This window comes from Artemia sp. Qi Xiang Cuo, chromosome 19 (assembly GCF_049724085.1).
Source record: "Artemia sp. Qi Xiang Cuo chromosome 19, ASM4972408v1, whole genome shotgun sequence".
Lineage (NCBI taxonomy): Eukaryota > Metazoa > Arthropoda > Branchiopoda > Anostraca > Artemiidae > Artemia > Artemia sp. Qi Xiang Cuo.
In genome coordinates this window covers 38,153,804-38,172,207 of record NC_142812.1, presented here as the reverse complement: position 1 = coordinate 38,172,207, position 18,404 = coordinate 38,153,804, and the positions used below count along the sequence as shown (strand labels likewise).

At 36.3% G+C, this 18,404-nt stretch overlaps 1 protein-coding gene across 4 annotated transcripts in view; it reads left to right on the top strand.

Moving 5' to 3' along the window:
* LOC148940812 (serine protease 1-like) overlaps positions 1-18,404 on the top strand; it is a 119,385-nt gene that overhangs the window by 76,993 nt on the left and 23,988 nt on the right. For all 4 annotated transcript variants that reach the window (XM_089105552.1, XM_089105550.1, XM_089105553.1 and 1 more), the window contains exon 8: positions 14,286-14,508. In XM_089105552.1, coding sequence (XP_088961678.1) covers positions 14,286-14,508 — 223 coding nt within the window. The remainder of the gene's footprint in view (positions 1-14,285; positions 14,509-18,404) is intronic.

Sequence of the window (18,404 nt, the reverse complement as noted above, 5' to 3'; positions counted from 1 at the left end):
TGGATTTATCCATAGGAACACCAAAAAGTCTATGGGAGTACATGATGTTAAATGGGTCGGTAAAATTCTCCAAAACATAGATTGTACAGAGGATTTGAGTGATTTAGATAAAAATGTTAGTGAAATTTACAAATTTTGATTAATAATTCAGGGTGCCAAGATAGATTAAAAATTAATATCAAGCTGATTAAGCTACTTAAAATTAGGAATGAATAAGTATGACGAGGTGATCAGTGGCGTCAATTCGGGAGGGGGCCGAGTCCCCTAGATTCTTCGTCCTCTCCCTAAATTTTGAAAAAATGCCTGTTTTGTTGTGTTTTCAGTGAAAAAGCGGAAATAAATGAAAGTTCCCCTCCCTGGAAATTTAAAAGAGCATTTTGTCTCCCCCTCTAAGTTCTCATGAATTGACGCTATTCGCCACTATCGGTCATAAATTGACCGAGTGGATGGATTTACTTATTTAGAAAACATTATTAGTAAGGATGGGGGATGTAGTGAAGTCGTAAAAACTAGAATCATCAAGGCATGGCGTGTTTTCTTACAGTTGAATAAAGTTTGGAAGAACACGAAGATACGTTGAACTAAGACTAGGACACCAGAAGCCACGGTAATGGCAGTTGTCAAACAAACTTTGAAAACATATTCATTAATGGGGATACTTTGAAAGGTTTAGGAAGATATGCAATACATTTTTTTAGAGAAACTGTGTAAGAATGGTTTTAGGACCTTGTTTAAATGACAGCACATCAAACAAAGGGCAGTTACGCGCCTGAGAAAATTTGGATGATTTTCTAAAAAAGGGGGAAAGACCCCCTAAAAGCTATAGAACCTTAATGAAAGTCACACCATCATATTCAGCGTGTCAGAGAACCCTACTGCAGAGGTTTCAAACTCCTATCTACAAAAATGTAAAATTTTGCATTTTTTGCCAGGGGAAAGATCACGGATGCGTGTTTATTTGTTTTTTTGTTGTTTTTTTTTCCCAGGGGTGATCGTATCGACCCCGTGGTCCTAGAATATCTTGGGAGGGCTCATTTGAACGGACATTAAAAGTTCTAGTGCCCTTTTTAAGTGATAAAAAAAAATGGAGGGCAACTAGGCCCCCTCCCACGCTCATTTTTTTCTCAAAGTCACCCGATCAAAATTTTGAGATAGCTATTTTGTTCAACAGGGTCGAAAATATGATAACTATGTCTTTTATGATGACTTAATCCCCTGAAGTCACTAGGGGGAGGGCTGAAAGTTATGAACTTTACCCAATGTTAATATATAGTATTGGTTATTGGGAAATATACAGACTTTTTCAGGGGGGATTTTTTCTAGTAGTTAGGGGGGGGAGTGGGTCGGAGGTTATGTGGGAGGATCTTTCCATGAAGGAAGTTTTCATGGGGGAAGGGACACTGCTATGAAGAGGGCGCCGGATTTCCCAGCATTATTTAAAAAAAGATCAGAAGTTATATATATAAAAAAAAACATGTTTTTCAACTAAAGGAAGGAGCAACATCAAAACTTAAAACGACAGAAAACATTACGTATATGATTGGGTTCACCTCCTAGTCAATACCTCGCTCTTTAAGCCAAAGATTATTTAGTACTTTCATAAGAGCTATTTATTCTAATTAACGGCATTTGTGATTAAGGGTCATTTTTAAAGAATTTGAACAAAATTTGAACCTTTGCTTGAAGAGCAAGGTATTGACTAGGGGACGAACCCTCTAATATACGTATTAAAAATATATGAATAGAGACGTTCGTTATAACAAAGTGGAATTTCCATTTTTGCCAGAAGAAAGATCACAGATGCGGGTTTATTTGTTGGGTTTTTTTTCAGGGGTAATTGTATCGACCCAGTGGTCCCAAAATATCGTGGGAGGGCTTATTGGAATGGAAATTAATAGTTCTAGTGCCTTTAGTGATCAAAAAATGGAAGGCAACTTCGCCTCCTCCCACGCTCGTTCTTTTTCCAAACTCTCCCGATAATAATTTTAAGATATCCATTTTGTTCAGCATAGTTGAAAATTTAATAATTATGTCTTTTAGGATGACTTAATCCCCCACAGTTCCCATGGGAAGGGCTGCAAGTTATGAACTTTACCCATTGCTTACATATTGTTTTGTTTATTGGGAAGTATGCAGACATTTTCAGGAAGGATTTTTTTCTGGGGGGGGGGGGCTGGAGGAGGGGGTTACTCGAGAGAATCTGTCCGTGGAGGATGTTTCTTTGGGGTAAGGGAAATTTTTATGAAGGGGGCGCCGGATTTCCAAGTATTATTTAAAAAACGATCAGAAATTAAATTTAAAAAAAAAAAGTTTTTTCAACTGAAAGTAAGGAGTAACATTAAAACTTAAAAGGAACAAGAACTATTACGTATATGAGGCGAGTTTGCCCCCAAGTCAATACCTTCATCTTTACGCTAAATTTTTTTTACTGGTTTCAATAGAGCTATATGTTTTAATTAAACGGCCTTTGTTATTCAGGGGTTTGTGAATTAAACAAAATTTAAACTTTTAACGTAAAGAGCGTGGTATTGACTAAGGGGAGAGCCCCCTCATATACGTAATAACATATACATAATAAAAACAAAACAATAAAAAAAACAAGCGATATGGCTCAATAGTAATCGAAACTTTTAAAAACGGAATTTTGATGTCAATAAATGTATTAAAACAATGAGCTTATAATGCTGATTCTAAATATATAAATTTTATTAAGTTTAGTATTACTCATCAAAGGCTACGAGCCTGAGAAAATTTACCTGATTTTTTAAAGAGGGGGAAAACATCCCCTACAAGTGAAAGAATTTTAATGAAAATCACACCGTCGGATTCAGCCTATCAGAAAACCCTATTACATAGGTTTCAAGCTCATATCTGCAAAAATCTGCAACTTTGTATTTTTTGCCAGAAGAAAAATATACGAATATAGAAGTTCGTTACGTAAGTTAATTTGTAATTCACGTCAGAACTAAATTAAGTGGCAGCTACTCAGAAAAGAGAAATTAAAATTTTTATAAAATTTTTTTTTACTTATTCAATGACAATGAGCCAAAATCAAATCTACGTTCACTTAACAACGATCAGAAATTTAAAAAAAAAAAAGAAGTTTTTTTTTAACTGAAAGTAAGGAGCGACATTAAAAATTATAATAAACAGAAATTATCACGTTTATGAAAGGGGCTGTCCCCTCCTCAACACCTCGCTCTTTACGCCAAAGTTTGACTTTCTCACAACTCTATTTTTGTTAAGCAATAAAACACTTTAGCGTAAAGAGCAAGGCGTTGAGGAGGGGACAGCCCCTTTCATATACGGAATAATTTCTGTTCGTTTTAAGTTTTAATGTCGCTCCTTACTTTCAGTTTAAAAAACTTGTTTTTTTTATTTAATTACTGACAAAAATGACAGGTTGTCAAAAATCATACTTTATTGGCAATCCAGCTATCCTAGCGATAATCAGGACGTCTTCGAATGAGGCTAGAATAGATCATAAGAGGATTGTTAAATGTTTTCATTAAACATGTTGATTAAGGTTTGATGGATTTGTTAAATGTTTCCCAGGGGAATTGTCTATGGGTAGTTTCAGGCATCTGTTTGATTACCCGTATATCAAACAACATGTTGCATGAAAAATGTAGGCCTATCTAATTTTTCGGGCTATAATGAAAGAAAGATTGAATTCGCCAGGATGGGTTATGTGGATGAAGGATGGCAGATTACCGAATATCACTCTGCTTTACCATCCATTTTGGGTCAAACGAGAAGCAGATCACCCCTGAATGGGGTGGGAAAACGTCACAAGGAAGGATTTAAAGGAAGTTAGAAATTCGTTGGAGGGGGTAAATAGTGGAGTTTGAATAGACTGGGTGTAGGGAGTGTGCTCAGCTGTGTTGTTGCTGGTGGCTTAGTACTGCAGTGAGTTTTTAGTATTAGCATTATTATAAGAGAAGCTTTTAAGTATAAAGGAAATCCAAGGAAGGGAATGAAAAGTTGAGCTCTGAAAGGTGTGGAGGAAGCGAAGTAAGTTCAGCTCCATTCGCCAGAGGTGGGTTGGTGCTGCAACAAACATTCTGCAATAGCAATAGTAAAGATAGCAATAGCAATAGTAAAGAACGACGTGGGTACAATGTGTTGTTTTTTGGTTCTCCATACCCGGGCACTTCGTATCGAAGGAGTTGTCGTAGAAACTTCGAAAAGGGCTCATTCGATTGGAAATTGGAGTGGCTAGTGCCCTTTTTAATAGTCGAAAGTGATTGTAGGGAAACTAGCCCCCCCCACGCCCATCATTCCTCCAAACAAATCCAATCAACATTTTGAGATAGCCATTTTGTTCAGTGTAGTTGATTTCCAGATAAAAAATATATTTTTGATGAGGACACACCCCCGAAACCCTCGGGGCCAGGGTTTCAAGTTATGCTCTGGGGGTATACAAGGTTTTTATAGAAGGTGTTGTCGTAGAAACATCAAAACAGGCTCATTCGATTGGAAATTCGAAGGCATAGTTCCATCTTTAATAGTCGAAAGTGATTGGAGGGCAACAAGCCCCCCCCTCCCACGCCCATCATTTCCCCAAACACATCCAATCAAAATTTTGAGATAGCCACTTTGTTCAGCGTAATTGATTTCCAGATAGAAAATTTGTTTTTGAGGAGGACACTCCCCCATAACCATCAGGGCAAGGGTTTTAAGTTATGCCCTGGGGGCATATAAGGTTTTTATATAAGGCGTTGTTGTAGAAACTTCAAAACAGGCTCATTCAATTGGAAATTCAAAGGGCTAGTACCCTTTTTAATAGTCGAAAGTGATTTGAGTGCAACTATCCCCCCCACGCCCTTCATTCCCCCAAACACATCCAATAAAAATTTTGAGATAGCCATTTTGTTCAACGTAGTTGATTTCCAGATAGAAAATATGTTTTTGAGGAGGACACTCCCCCACATCCTTCAGGGCAAGGGTTTTGAGTTATGCCCTGGGGGTATATAAGGTTTTTAAAGAAGGTGTTGTCGTAGAAACTTCAATAAAAGCTCATTCGACTGGAAATTCAAAGGGCTAGTGCCCTTTTTAATAGTCGAAAGTGATTGGAGGGCAACTAGCCTCCCCCACACCCATCATTCCCCCATACACATCCAATAAAAAGTTTGAGATAGCTATTCTGTTCAGGGTAGTTGATTTCCAGAAAGAAAACATATTTTTGAGGAGGACACTCCCCCACAACCATCAGGGCAAGGATTATAAGTTATGCCCTGTGGGCATATAAGGTTTTTATTGAAATCTTTGTCGTAGAAAGTTGAAAAGGGGCTCATTCGATTTGAAATTCAAAGGACTAGTACCCTTTTTAATAGTCGAAAGGGATTTGAGGGTAACTAACCCCCCTCTCACTCCCACCTTTTCCCCAAACACATCCAATCAAAATTTTAGATAGCCATTTTATTCAACGTAGTTGAAAGTTTTGGAAATTAGGTCTTTAGGATGACAACCCCTCCCCCCACAGCCCTCAGGACAAGGGTTGTAAGTTATGCCCTGGGGGCATATTAAGTTTTTATTGAAAGCGTTGTCGTAGAAACTTCAAAAGGGCTCATTCAATTGGAAATTGAAAGGGCTAGTGCCTTTTTTAATGGTTGAAAGGGATTTGATAGTGACAAACGCCCCTCTCACGCCCACCATTTTCCCAAACACATCGAATTAAAATTTTGAGATATCTATTTTGTTCAACGTAAATAAAAGTTCTGGAAATTTTGTCTTTTAGGATGAAAGCCCCCTCAGAGCCCTCAGTGCAAGGGTTGTAAGTTATGCCCTGGGGGTATATAAGGTTTATCATCCTGAAAAACATATGGTCTATCTGGAAATCAACTACACTGAACAAAATGGCTATCTCAAAAGTTTGATTGGATGTGTTTGGGGAAATGATGGGCGTGGGGGGGGGCTAGTTGCCCTCCAATCGCTGTCGACTATTAAAAAGGGCACTAGCTCTTTAATTTCCAATCGAATGGGCATGCTTTGCAGTTTCTACAACACCGTCTTCGATAAAAACCTTGTATGTCCCCAGGGCATTACTTTCAAGCCTTGCCCCGAGGGTTGTGAGGGAGTATCCAATTCAAAAACATATTTTTTAACTGGAAATCAGCTACACTAAACAAAATGGCTATCTCAAAAGATTAGTTGGATAGGTTTAGGGGACTGATGGGCGTAGGGGGGCTAGTTGCTCTCCAATCACTTTTGACTATTAAAAAGGGCTCTATCCCTTTGAATTTCCAATTGAATGAGCCTTTTTTGAAGTTTCTATGACAACGCCTTCAATAAAAACCTTATATGCCCCCAGGGCATATCTTAAAACCCTTGCCCTGAAGCTTCTGGGGGAGTTTCCTCCTCAAAAACATATTTTCTGTCTGTAAATCAACTACGCTGAACAAAATGGATATCTCAAAATTTTGATTGGATGTGTTTGGGGGAATGATGGGCGTGGAGGGGGGGGGCTAGTTGCCCTCCGATCATTTTTTACTATTAAAAAGTGCACTAGCCCTTTGAATTTCCAATCGAATGAGCCTGTTTTGAAGTTTATACGACAACGCCTTCTATAAAACCTTATATGCCCCCAGAGCACAACTTAAAACCCTTGCCCTGAGGGTTGTGGGGGAGTGCCCTGCTCAAAAACATAATTTCTATCTGGAAATCAATTATGTTGAACAAAATGGCTATCTCAAAATTTTGATTAGATGTGTTTTGGGAAATGATGGGCAGGGGGGGGGGCTAGTTACACTCCAATCACTTTCGACTATTAAAAAGGGCACTAGCTCTTTAATTTTCAATGTAATGAGCCTGTTTTGAAGTTTCTACGACAACGCCTTCTATAAAAACTTATTAGGTCCCCAGTGCATAACTTAAAACCCTTTCCCTGAGGGCTATGGGGGAGTATCCTCCTCAAAATCATATTTTTTATGGGGGAATCAACTACTCCGAACAAAATAGCTATCTCAAAATTGTGATTTGGGGCGTTTGGGGAACTGATGGGCATGGGGGGGGGTCTAGTTGCCCTCCAATCATTTTCGACTATTAAAAATGGAACTAGAACTCTCGATTTCCAATCGAATGAACCCCCTTCGAAGCTTCTACGTCGATCCTTTCCATATGAAGTGGCTGTGGGAAAAAAAAAAAATAATAAATAAAACGTTGGAGCCGTATGGCCTTTACTATAGGCAACTGATATTTAGTGCGTCGAAAAAAAAACTCCTTCAGGCAAACTTCAGAAGTATGCCTCTGATATTAGTGGGTCGAAAAAAAACTCCTTCAGGCAAACTTCAGAAGTATATTAGGACTGCGGTACGTGGCAACAGTTATCGTGAATGAAAATCAACTTATCCACTCTGTGTGGACTAAGGCTATTTCTTTTCAAAATCAATATCACAGTCACCTTCAGTCCTACTACCGAAAATGGTTTTTGCTGCGACACTAGTTGCAGGAATTGACAGTAACTTTCTGGCAAGTTCTGCAACGTTGGATATTTAATCGCGATTGTGTCTTTGGAACAGAAGAACGTTGCCGTCACCGTCGTCTTCGGTTTCTTCCTATGTCTTTAAAAGGATGAAGTATAGTGCAAATTGATTCCTGATTGGTTCCAGCTCTTCCCGATTCGCTACTCTTTTTTAGACAACCTCCTTGTTCTCTTTTTCAGCCTTCTTTTTTTTGGCAATGTTTCTTCAAACTAAAAAAAATTTCAAAGAAAATCATTTTTTCACACGACCTCTTTTCCACACCACCCAAGAGATAGAGATCTAGGTACGTTTTTTTTATAGAGGTATCGCCATTAGCCACTAATCCTCTGATTAACTTTCATTAAAAACAATTATTGAAAATTTCAAAAATTGTTTTTAATGAAAATCAAAAAAAACAATTCCCTACATAGCCGAATTTAATTAATGTTTATTAAAAAAAATATATTTAGCATAGTCCACTAAGCGTCCTTTGAAGCCCGTGGTTTGCTTTTATAAAAATCACATAGATTGTGCAAATTTTTTTAAACGAAAACTTATGCCTATACTAGTTAATAGGAAGATATGTCTGTGCGTTTTTTTTAGAGGTTTCGCCGATTTATTTTACTCGGTAATATTAGGAAAAACTTGCTTGTAAATAGTGCATGCAAGTGAAAAGCTGGTAGCCAACTGACTATTTGTGTGTTAGAGCCGCTGATCCTTTCTTTGATCTTTATTAATTATATTTACTCAAATTTAATATATATACATTATAGGCAGCGCGCTAGTGCTGCCTAAGTAAAGCACGATGTGGCCACAATGTGTTGTTGTTGTTTGTTTTTTTTGGGGGGGGGAGGGGTTTCTCCATACCCGGCACCACTTCGTATCGAAGGAGTCGTCGTAGAAACTTCAAAAAGTGCTCATTCGATTGGAAATTGGAGTGGCTAGTGCCCTTTTTAAAAGTCTAACGGAATTAGAGGGCAACTAGCCCCCCCCACGCCCATCTTTCCCCAATACACATCCAATCAAAATTTTGAGATAGCCATTTTGTTCAGCCTTGTTGGATTCCTGATAGAAAATATCTTTTGAAGAAGGACACTCCCCCACAACCCAAAGGGCGAGGTTTTAAGTTATGCCCTAGGGGCATATAAGGTTTTTATAAAATGTGCTGTCGTAGAAACTTAAAAACAGGCTCATTCGATTGGAAATTCAGAGGGCGAGTGCCATATTTAATAGTCGAAAGTGATTGGAAGGTAACTAGCCCCCCCCCCACGCCCATCATTGTCCCAAATACATCCAATTAAAATTTTGAGATGGCCATTTTGTTCAGCGTAGTTGATTTCCAGATAGAAAATATGTTTTTGAGGAGGATATTCCCCCACAACCATCAGGGCAAGAGTTTTAAGTTATGTCCTGAGGGCATATAAGAACGATGTTTGCACAGTTTACTATTTATTATTTTTTCCTTTAGATCAGGGCACTTCATATGGAAGGAATCGTCGTAGAAACTTCAAAATGGGCTCATTCGATTGGAAATTGAGAGTTCTAGTGCCCTTTTTTATAGTCAAGATTGATTAGATTGCAACTAGCCCCCCCCCCACGACCATCATCCCCCAATCACATCCAATCAAAATTTTGAGATAGCCATTTTGTTCAGCGTAGTTGATTTCCAAATAGAAAATATGTTTTTGAGGCGGACACTCCCCCCCAACCCTCAGGGCAAGGGTTCTAAGTTATGTCCTGGGGGCATATAAGGTTTTAATAGAAGGCGTTGTCGTGGAAACTTCAAAACAGGCTCATTCGATTGGAAATTCGAAGGGCTTCTAACCTTTTTAGTAGTCGAAAGTGATTGGAGGGCAACTAGCCCCCCCCCCCCACGCCCATCATTCCCCCAAACATATCCAATCAAAATTTTGAGATAGCCATATTTTGTTCAGCGTAGTTGATTTCCAGATAAAAAATGTTTTTTTGAGGCGGACACTCCCCCCCAACCCTCAGGGCAAGGGTTCTAAGTTATGTCCTGGGGGCATATAAGGTTTTTATAGAAGGCGTTGTCGTAGAAACTTCAAAAAAGGCTCATTCGATTGGAAATTCAAAGTGCTAGTGCCCTTTTTAATAGTCGAAAGTGATTGGAGGGCAACTAGTCCCCCCCCCCCCCGCCCATCATTTCCCCAAACACATCCAATCAAAATTTCGAGAGAACCATTTTGTTCAGCGTAAGGTTCTTAAAGAAGGCGTTGTCGTAGAAACTTAAAAAAAAGCTCATTCGATTGGAAATTCAAAGGGCTAGTGCCCTTTTAATAGTCAAAAGGGATTTGAGGGCAACTAGCCCCTCCCCCCACGCCCATTATTCCCCCAAACACATCCAATAACAATTTTGAGATAGCCATTTTGTTCAGCGTAGTTGATTTCCATATAGGGAATATATTTTCGAGGAGCGCAATCCCCCACAACCCTAAGGGCAATGATTATAAGTTATGCCCTGGGAGCATATAAGGTTTTTATTGAAATCTTTGTCGTAGAAACTTGAAAAAGGGCTCACTTGTTTTGAAATTCAAAGGACTAGTGCCATTTTTAATATTCAAGAGTGATTTGAGGGTAACTAGCCTTCCTCTCACGCCCACCTTTTCCCCAAACACATCTAATCAAAATTTTTAGATAGCAATTTTATTTAACGTAGTTGAAAAGTTTTGAAAATTAGGTCTTTAAGGATGACAACCACTCCCCCCACAGCCCTCAGGGTAAGGGTTGTAAGTTATGCCCTGGGACAAATAAAGTTTTTATTGAAAGCGTTGTCGTAGAAACTTCAAAAGGGCTCATTCAATTGAAGATTGAAAGGGCTAGTGCCTTTTTTAATAGTTGAAAGTGATTGGATAGCGAAAGTGATTGGATTTCACGCCCACCATTTTCCGAAACACATCCAATCAAAATTTTGAGATATTCATTTTGTGTAACGTAGTTGAACGTTCTGGAAATTAGGTCTTTTAGGATGATAACACCCTCAGTGCAAGGGTTGTAAGTTATTGCCCTGGGGGCATATAAGGTTTATATAGAAAGTCGTTGTATAAATCATCGGCAGGACGATCGCGCTGACTAAGCAAAGAACAGGGACACTCGAGAACGAGACAAGAAACGGGGACTAAGTAAAGAGGAGGACAGTCCCCCACAACACTCAGGGAAAGGGTTTTAAGTTATGCCCTGGGGGCATATAAGAACGATGTTGGCACAATGTACTATTCATTAATTTTTTCCTTTAGAGCCGTGCACTTCCTATCGAAGAAGTTGTCGTAGAAACTTCAAAAAGATCCCATTCATTTGGAAATTGGAGTGGCTTGTGCCCTTTTTAATAGTCGAAAGTGATTAGAAGGCGACTAACAACCCTCTCATGCACACCATTTCCCTAAACACATCCAATCAAAATTTTGAGATTGCAATGTTGTTTAAAATAGTTGAAAGTTCTGGAAATTCGGTCTTAGAAGATGACAACCACTCTAACAGATCTGAGTATACGCATCGTTATGTTTGGTTCAGGGGCCAATAAGGCGTTTATACAAAGCGTTGTCGTTTCCAATAGGGCACATTTGACTGGCAATAAAGAGATGCAGCATTCTTTTTAATAGTCAAAAGGAACTGGAAGGCTTTACATTTTTATTGCAAAGATTGATGTGGGTATAATTTGTTGTTGTTGTTGCTTAGACCAGGGCACTTCGTATCGAAGGAGTTGTCGTGGGAACTTCAAAAAGGGCTCATTCGATTGAAAATAGAAAGGGCTGATGCCCTTTTTAATAGTCGAAAGTGATTTGAGGGCAACTAATCCCCCTTTCACTCCCACCCTCCCACGCCAGCCCTCCCATTTTTGCTCTTAAAATTTAAACAAATCAAAATAGCGTAAGTGTACCCAAGCTATCAAAGAAAGTAAACAGATTTTTTTGCGAATGGTATCAAGTTTTCCATTTCAGGTCAACTAGAGGAGGTATGAAACTAAATTAAACAGGACTATTTATGTCTAGAGTTTTAAAAGGGTGTATGTTGTTAAAAATTGTTGATTTTTTTCTCCAGCATACAAATAACAGGCCAAACTATAAAGTCTTAAAAAACGAAAAGATTTAAAGTATTATTTTCTTTTTCCCTGAAAATACTATGTCAATATAAAACGAACAGAAATTAATTAAAAAACTTTTTCCAGAAAATAAGTTTTTCAAAGAAAATTAAAGAAATCCATTAAACAAAAAATGAGCAAAAATAAAATCAAATAATCTACCAAGCGTGGAACAACCACAAATCAGCATTGATAAATAAATGAAACCCAACACGAACAGAAATTACAATAAATAACTGAGTCAAAGTCAAAACGAGCAGAAATTAACATAAGTTGGGCTCAAAACCCCTAGGCCTTCCTAAGGCCAGAACAAAATTTGCACTTTACTGAAAAAATATAACTGTTTTTACTTTTATAACTTTAATAAATCAAATAATATTAACATTTTGATTACTAAATATCAGTACATGTATATTAAACTGATAATACACATTCATTTGTATTTTTTCTGTAAAGTGCAAATTTTGCTCTGGCCTTGGGAAGGCCTAGAGGTTTTGTGCCCAATTTATGTTAATTTCTCCTCGTTTTGAGTTTGACTCGGTGATTTATTGTAATTTCTGTTCCTTTTGGGTTTCATTTATTTATCGATGCTGATTTGTGGTAGTTTCACGCTTGATAAACTATTTGGTTTTATTTTTGCTCATTTTTTGTTTAATGGAGTTCTTTACTTTTCTTTGAAAAACTTATTTTCTGGAAATTTTTTTTAAATTAATTATATAAATAGTCCTTAGAAATTAACAGTTATAACTGACTATTTATTCAGTAATTTTAAGCCATAGGTTGTTTTTTTTAGCCATAAAGTTTTGAGGTTGCCTTAATTTAAAGATTTTGCTACCGTACTCCATCACAAAGCTGTCAAATTTGCCAGACACTTTAGACTAGTACCAACATATATTGACAAAATATTTACTTCCCAAGCTGTTGCTTCAATAATTGTCTTTTAATCATTACCTGTATCCATGTAATTTTGCGAAAAAAAGAGGTAAGAATGAAAACATGTAGATGTCGTCCTATTCAATTAGGATAAGTGCTGGCAGGGTGGCAAAGAACCTCAGTTTGCATCAGTTCCACCTCTGCATCTGCCCAACAATCTAGGTCAGTATATGAGCTACTTACCTTTAATTATGTTTCTGGGCCAACTCGAACTATATCTCCGAATTTTGTCTTGTTGAATGCTAGTAGCTCTTGAGTTGCAAATTTGTTTTTGCATTCACGTCACAAAAAAGGCTCATTAAAAAAAAAATAATAATACTGTTCTGTCATTTTATGTTTTATCTTCTGAACCAAAATATATTCTTGGAAAAAAAGATTAAATTGGTTAATTCTAAAATAAGATAGGGAAGAAGTAGTGTCTAATGATTGAAGAAATATCCTTGCTGCAAAAATAATTTTTATATAACTTATAATCTTACAGAACATTAGCCCTCACTTCCCAGAAAGTTTACCTGGGACCTGATTCTATTTTGCCGGATTTGTTGAAGACAAGTATCAAAGACCCCTCCTCCCACACACACAGTTATTGGAATAATCCCAGATTCCAACAAGTACAATTGGGACGCTAGCTCTTACCCCCCCTGAGTCTGGTTGAGATCCAATGGCTTCTTTGGGAAGATATTTTGACGATAAAATTTAGAATCGTCTGTCCTACTCTGCCACAAGGGTCTAATGGAGCTCTGACATCAAAAGTTCGTTACTATATGTGGACACATTCTGGTATATGTCCTGCGAAACAAGCTAGGGGTCCCGTTCTCTTCCCTGCACGTATGATCACAGCACGTATCCGTGACTTTGAATTAGTAGAACACCAAGTGTTTAGCACCCTATAATTTTCTTTTACATCCAAAATTTTAGTTTTGGGGGTCTTAAAGAAAACGAAACATGAAATATTTTGACCGTAGTGAGGCTGAGAAGACGCCAAATAAAATATACACGATCAGCTACTGGTATTTTAAAAGCGTGAAAGTTTCCAAGATAAAAAACTAACAAAACAAAAACAATGGCTTTTTTCACTCTTTAGTTTGAAGCTATGTTCTTTTGAGCTTGTCGGACCAATTAGAAGAAAACTTAATCGGCAGTAAGTTGGGTTACTCAATAGGCCAAACCTGAACTAATGAAATTACATCTTCTAACAGTAAACCTAATGGTAAAGTACACATACACAAAATTACAGCACCAGTGCCGTGAATTTGGTCACGTTTAAAGAGTTGATGAATTAAACTAGAATTAACAGAAAATAGACTAAAATAATATATATATATATATATATATATATATATATATATATATATATATATATATATATATATATATATATATATATATATATATATATATATATATATATATATATATATATATATATATATATATATATATATATATATATATATATATATATATATATATATATATATATATATATATATATATATATATATATATATATATATATATATGTGTGTGTGTGTGTGTGTATTTAGAATCAGTGGATATATTCAAGGCTGGAACAGATAATTTTAGAGCTCATCTATCAGCCTGTGCTGGCTGATCCATTTTAAAAGGAACACAACTAATGCTCAAAGGGTATACACAAGTTTTCACACATTACTTCTTTAATTCAAACGAGGGGATCTTGACCTCTCTACGCTGTTAAATTCTTGAAATATATCTTGTGATAATTAGGTCCTGTTTTGTAGAATTATCTGAATCCTTAAATAATTTTCTAGGTTGGAGTAAAATGGAGAGACAGAAGCACCGGTCGATTCAAGCACATCTGTGGTGGCTCTATTATTTCAGCGACTCACGTTCTTTCTGCAGCTCACTGCGTTGTTGGTTACTCTGTGAGCGATTTCAGAGTCGTTGTAGGCGGCAATTCGCTTCTTCAGCCAGGCCGTGAAGAGCAGATTTTGGATGTAGGAAAGTTCATTATTCATGAGAGCTATAATCGGCGTGAGTTTTTTTTTTTTTTTTTTTAACAGATTAAATCTTCTCAAGAAACGAGTTTTTTGTCTTTTGCCTCACTTTAATGAGAAATCTTCGATGTTTAGTGTAAATTTTCATTTTATCTCCTGCTGATGGTGATCACTGGACATATGACAGAAAAATACAGTGTTTATTTATTTTTTTTAATAATCCCTATCTAAAAAAAAAACAATTGTTGGCTTGTCTATGCAATAGAAAAGCTGTTTTTTCCAACATTGATTGTCAAACTACAATTTTTTTTTATTTATTTTTTTGACAAACAATTTCTCCAGCTGTCTCCTTTGGCTCGGGATTTGAAAAGGACTTAATGTTTCCTGTTTATAATATGTATTATTTTATATGACCTAATATATTACTACATGGCCTAATATTATATTTTGATGATATATCGTGTTTTGAAGAATTGGTTTAAAATTATTATTAATATCATGTTGTTATTTTCTTTATATTATGATGATATATGGTGTTTTGAATTAGTTTAAGATTATTGTTAATATTACGTTTTTATTTTTTTTATAATAGTCACAACCAATAAAAGATGCTGAACAGTGTAGTTTTATTTGCATAATTATAAAAATTGTCCTTGAATTCTGACCATTTTCCTAAATGTGAAAGGCAATAGGTTTTTTTCGCATTTCCAAATCGCTTGTACAAGAATTTAAATTAAGTTAATTTCAACAACATTGACGTACTTCAAACACTTCGCCAAATTTTATTTTAAATATGTAGATTAATTTCCGTGAAGAATGAGAATATTTACTCCTTTGCCAATTTTGGAAGGAAAGACTGTATTATTTCAGTAGACAGAGAAAATGAATAACAGATATTTTATGAAAAATTATAATTTTTCTATACACTTCAGGAGTGGGTCCAATTCTAACATAGCTTTTCAACAAAAACTGGGTTGTCTAAAGTCGGATCTTCAGTACCCGAGTCAGGCTTTTTTTAGTTTAAACTAGGGGTACTAATTCTAGTGCCTGAGAAATTTGTTGGGGATTCCAATTGCTAATTTTGGTGTTCAGGAAGATCAATAAATTATCATCACATACTAAGGCTACCAATTGGGTCATTAATGGCTAAAACCATTATGCTAGGAAGACACAAGTTATCAACGTAGATGGAAGAAAAACAGGAACAAATCATAGTTGATGTGCTTCCTCCAACCCTACCCATCCGTCCAAAAACTGCATTTTAAAGCAATAAAAATTATATTTTTTTTATAAAGTATCCATGGTTGCTCTAATCGAGAAAAAGGTTGGAGAAAAATTTCAAGTGACCCTAACTCTCAGGTTCAGATTCAATACTTGTCGTGGGTGAAAAACTACTTAATAGATGCAGTTTGCAGGAAACACAGGTAGCTTTTAACATACTGGACAATAGTATCATGACATCTCTTTATTTATTGGCGCATTTAGGGAGTAGAAATGACCCTAAAGGTCCGACGAGTACACCATATATGGGCATAGAGTCCCACGAGTACACCAAATATGGGCATAGAGTCCCTAGGGAGAACACGTGGTTAATGGGGTCAATGACCTAAAGTCAGTCATTAATAAAATTGTTTCCGGGCAAAGTTTAATAATGTCTGACAGGTACTGTCAATCATTAATCAAATTGTTTCCAGGCGAAGTTTAATAATGTCTGACAGGTGATGTCAAGATTGATTGATATGTCATGAAAGGGGAATTAATTTGTTGTTTCTAAGGGGAATTATTGACTCAAGAAAGAGGAATTAATTTGTTGTTTCTAAGGGGAATTATTGATTCAAGAAAGGGGAATTAATTTGTTGTTTCTTAGGGGAATTATTGATTCACGAAAGGGGAATTAATTGTTGTTTCTAAGGGGAATTATTGATTCAAGAAAGGGGAATTAATTTGATGTTTCTAAGGGGAAGGTGGGGAAGAGATATATTGATTGAGTAATTGAAGGGAGAGAATTTCCGAGAAATTGATTACAAAATCGGTAGAACCCTATAAGGAGCTCGTGACGGGAATCCATTTATGGGCATAGAAGGACGTAATCGACTAAGACAATTGGATTTCTGAGAAATTGATTACATAATTGGTAGAATCCTATCAGGAGGTCCTGACGGTAATCCATTTATGGGCATAGAATCACGTAATCAACTAGGACAAATGGATTTCTGAGAAATTGATTACATAATCGGTAGAACCCTATCAGAAGGTCATGACGGGAATTCATTTATGGGCATAGAATGACGTAATCGACTAAGACAAGCAAGTTACCTTCTTAATGTCACTCCTAAACCCATTTTCCAACTTGAAGTACTTATCTTTTTCACCCACAACTATACTTTACAGCTTTATGGATACCTCAACACCAAGAAATACTTTTCAAAGACCATTTAAGAGCAAGTTACTTTCTTAATCTCCCTCCTAAACCCATTTTGCAACTTGAAGTACTTATCGTTTTCACACTCATCTATATTTTTCTGCTTTTTGGATAACTAAACACCAAGAAATACTTTTCAAAGACGATTTCAGAGCAAGTTATTTTTTTACTGTCCCTCATAAACCAATTTTCCAACTTGAATTAATTATGTCTATCACCATCAACTATACTTTATAGCTTTTTGGATACCTCAACATCAAGAAATACTTTTCAATGACCATTTCAGAGCAAGTTACTTTCTTAATGTTCCTCCTAAACCCATTTTCAAACTTGAAGTACTTATCTTTTTCACCCACAACTATACTTTACAGCTTTTTGGATACCTCAACACCAAGAAATACTTTTCAAAGACCATTTCAGAGCAAGTTACATTCTTAATGCCCATCCTAAACCCATATTCCATCTTCAAGTACTTATCTTTTTCACCCACAATTATCCTTTACAGCTTTTTGGATACCTCAACACCAAGAAATACCTTTCAAAGACCATTTCAGAGCAATTTACTTTCTTAACGTACCTCCTAAACCCATTGTGCAACTTTAAGTACTTATCTTTTTAACCCACAAATATAATTTACAGCTTTTTGTTTGACAAAACACCTAGAAATACTTTTCAAAGACCATTTCAGAGCAAGTTAATTTCTTAATGTTCCACCTAAACCCATTTTGCAACTGGAAGTACTTATCTTTTTCACCCACAACTATATTATACAGCTTTTGGATGACAAAAAATTAAGAAATACTTATCAACGACCATTTCATATCATGTTCCTTTCCTACTGTAACTTATAAACAAATTTTCCAACTTGAAGTACTTATCTTTTTCATCACAACTATACCTTACAGCTTTTTGGATGCCTAAACACAAAGAAATACTTTTCAAAGACCATTTTAGAGCAGGTGACTTTCATAATGTCTCTCCTAAACCCATTTTGCAACTTGAAGTACTTATCTTTTTCACCCACAACTATACTTTACAGCTTTTGTGATACCTCAACACCAAGGAATACTTTTCAAAGACCATTTCAGAGCAAGTTACTTTCTTAATGTCCCTCCTAAACCCATTTTCGAACTTGAAGTACTTATCTTTTTCACCCACAACTATACTTTACAGCTTTTTGGATACTTCAACACCAAGAAATACATTTCAAAGGGCATTTCAGAGCAAGTTACTTTCTGAATGTCCCTCTTAAACCCATTTTCCAACGTGAAGTACTTATCTATTTCATCCACAACTATACTTTACAGCATCTTGGTTACCTCAACACCAAAAAATACCTTTCAAAGACCCTTTCAGAGCAAGTTACTTTCTTAATGTCCATCTTAAACCCATTTTCCAACTTGAAGGACTTATCTTTTTCATCCAAAACTAGACTATACAGCTTTTTGAGTGTCCCAACACCAAGAAATACTTTTGAAAGACCATTTCAAAGCAAGTTACATTGTTAATGT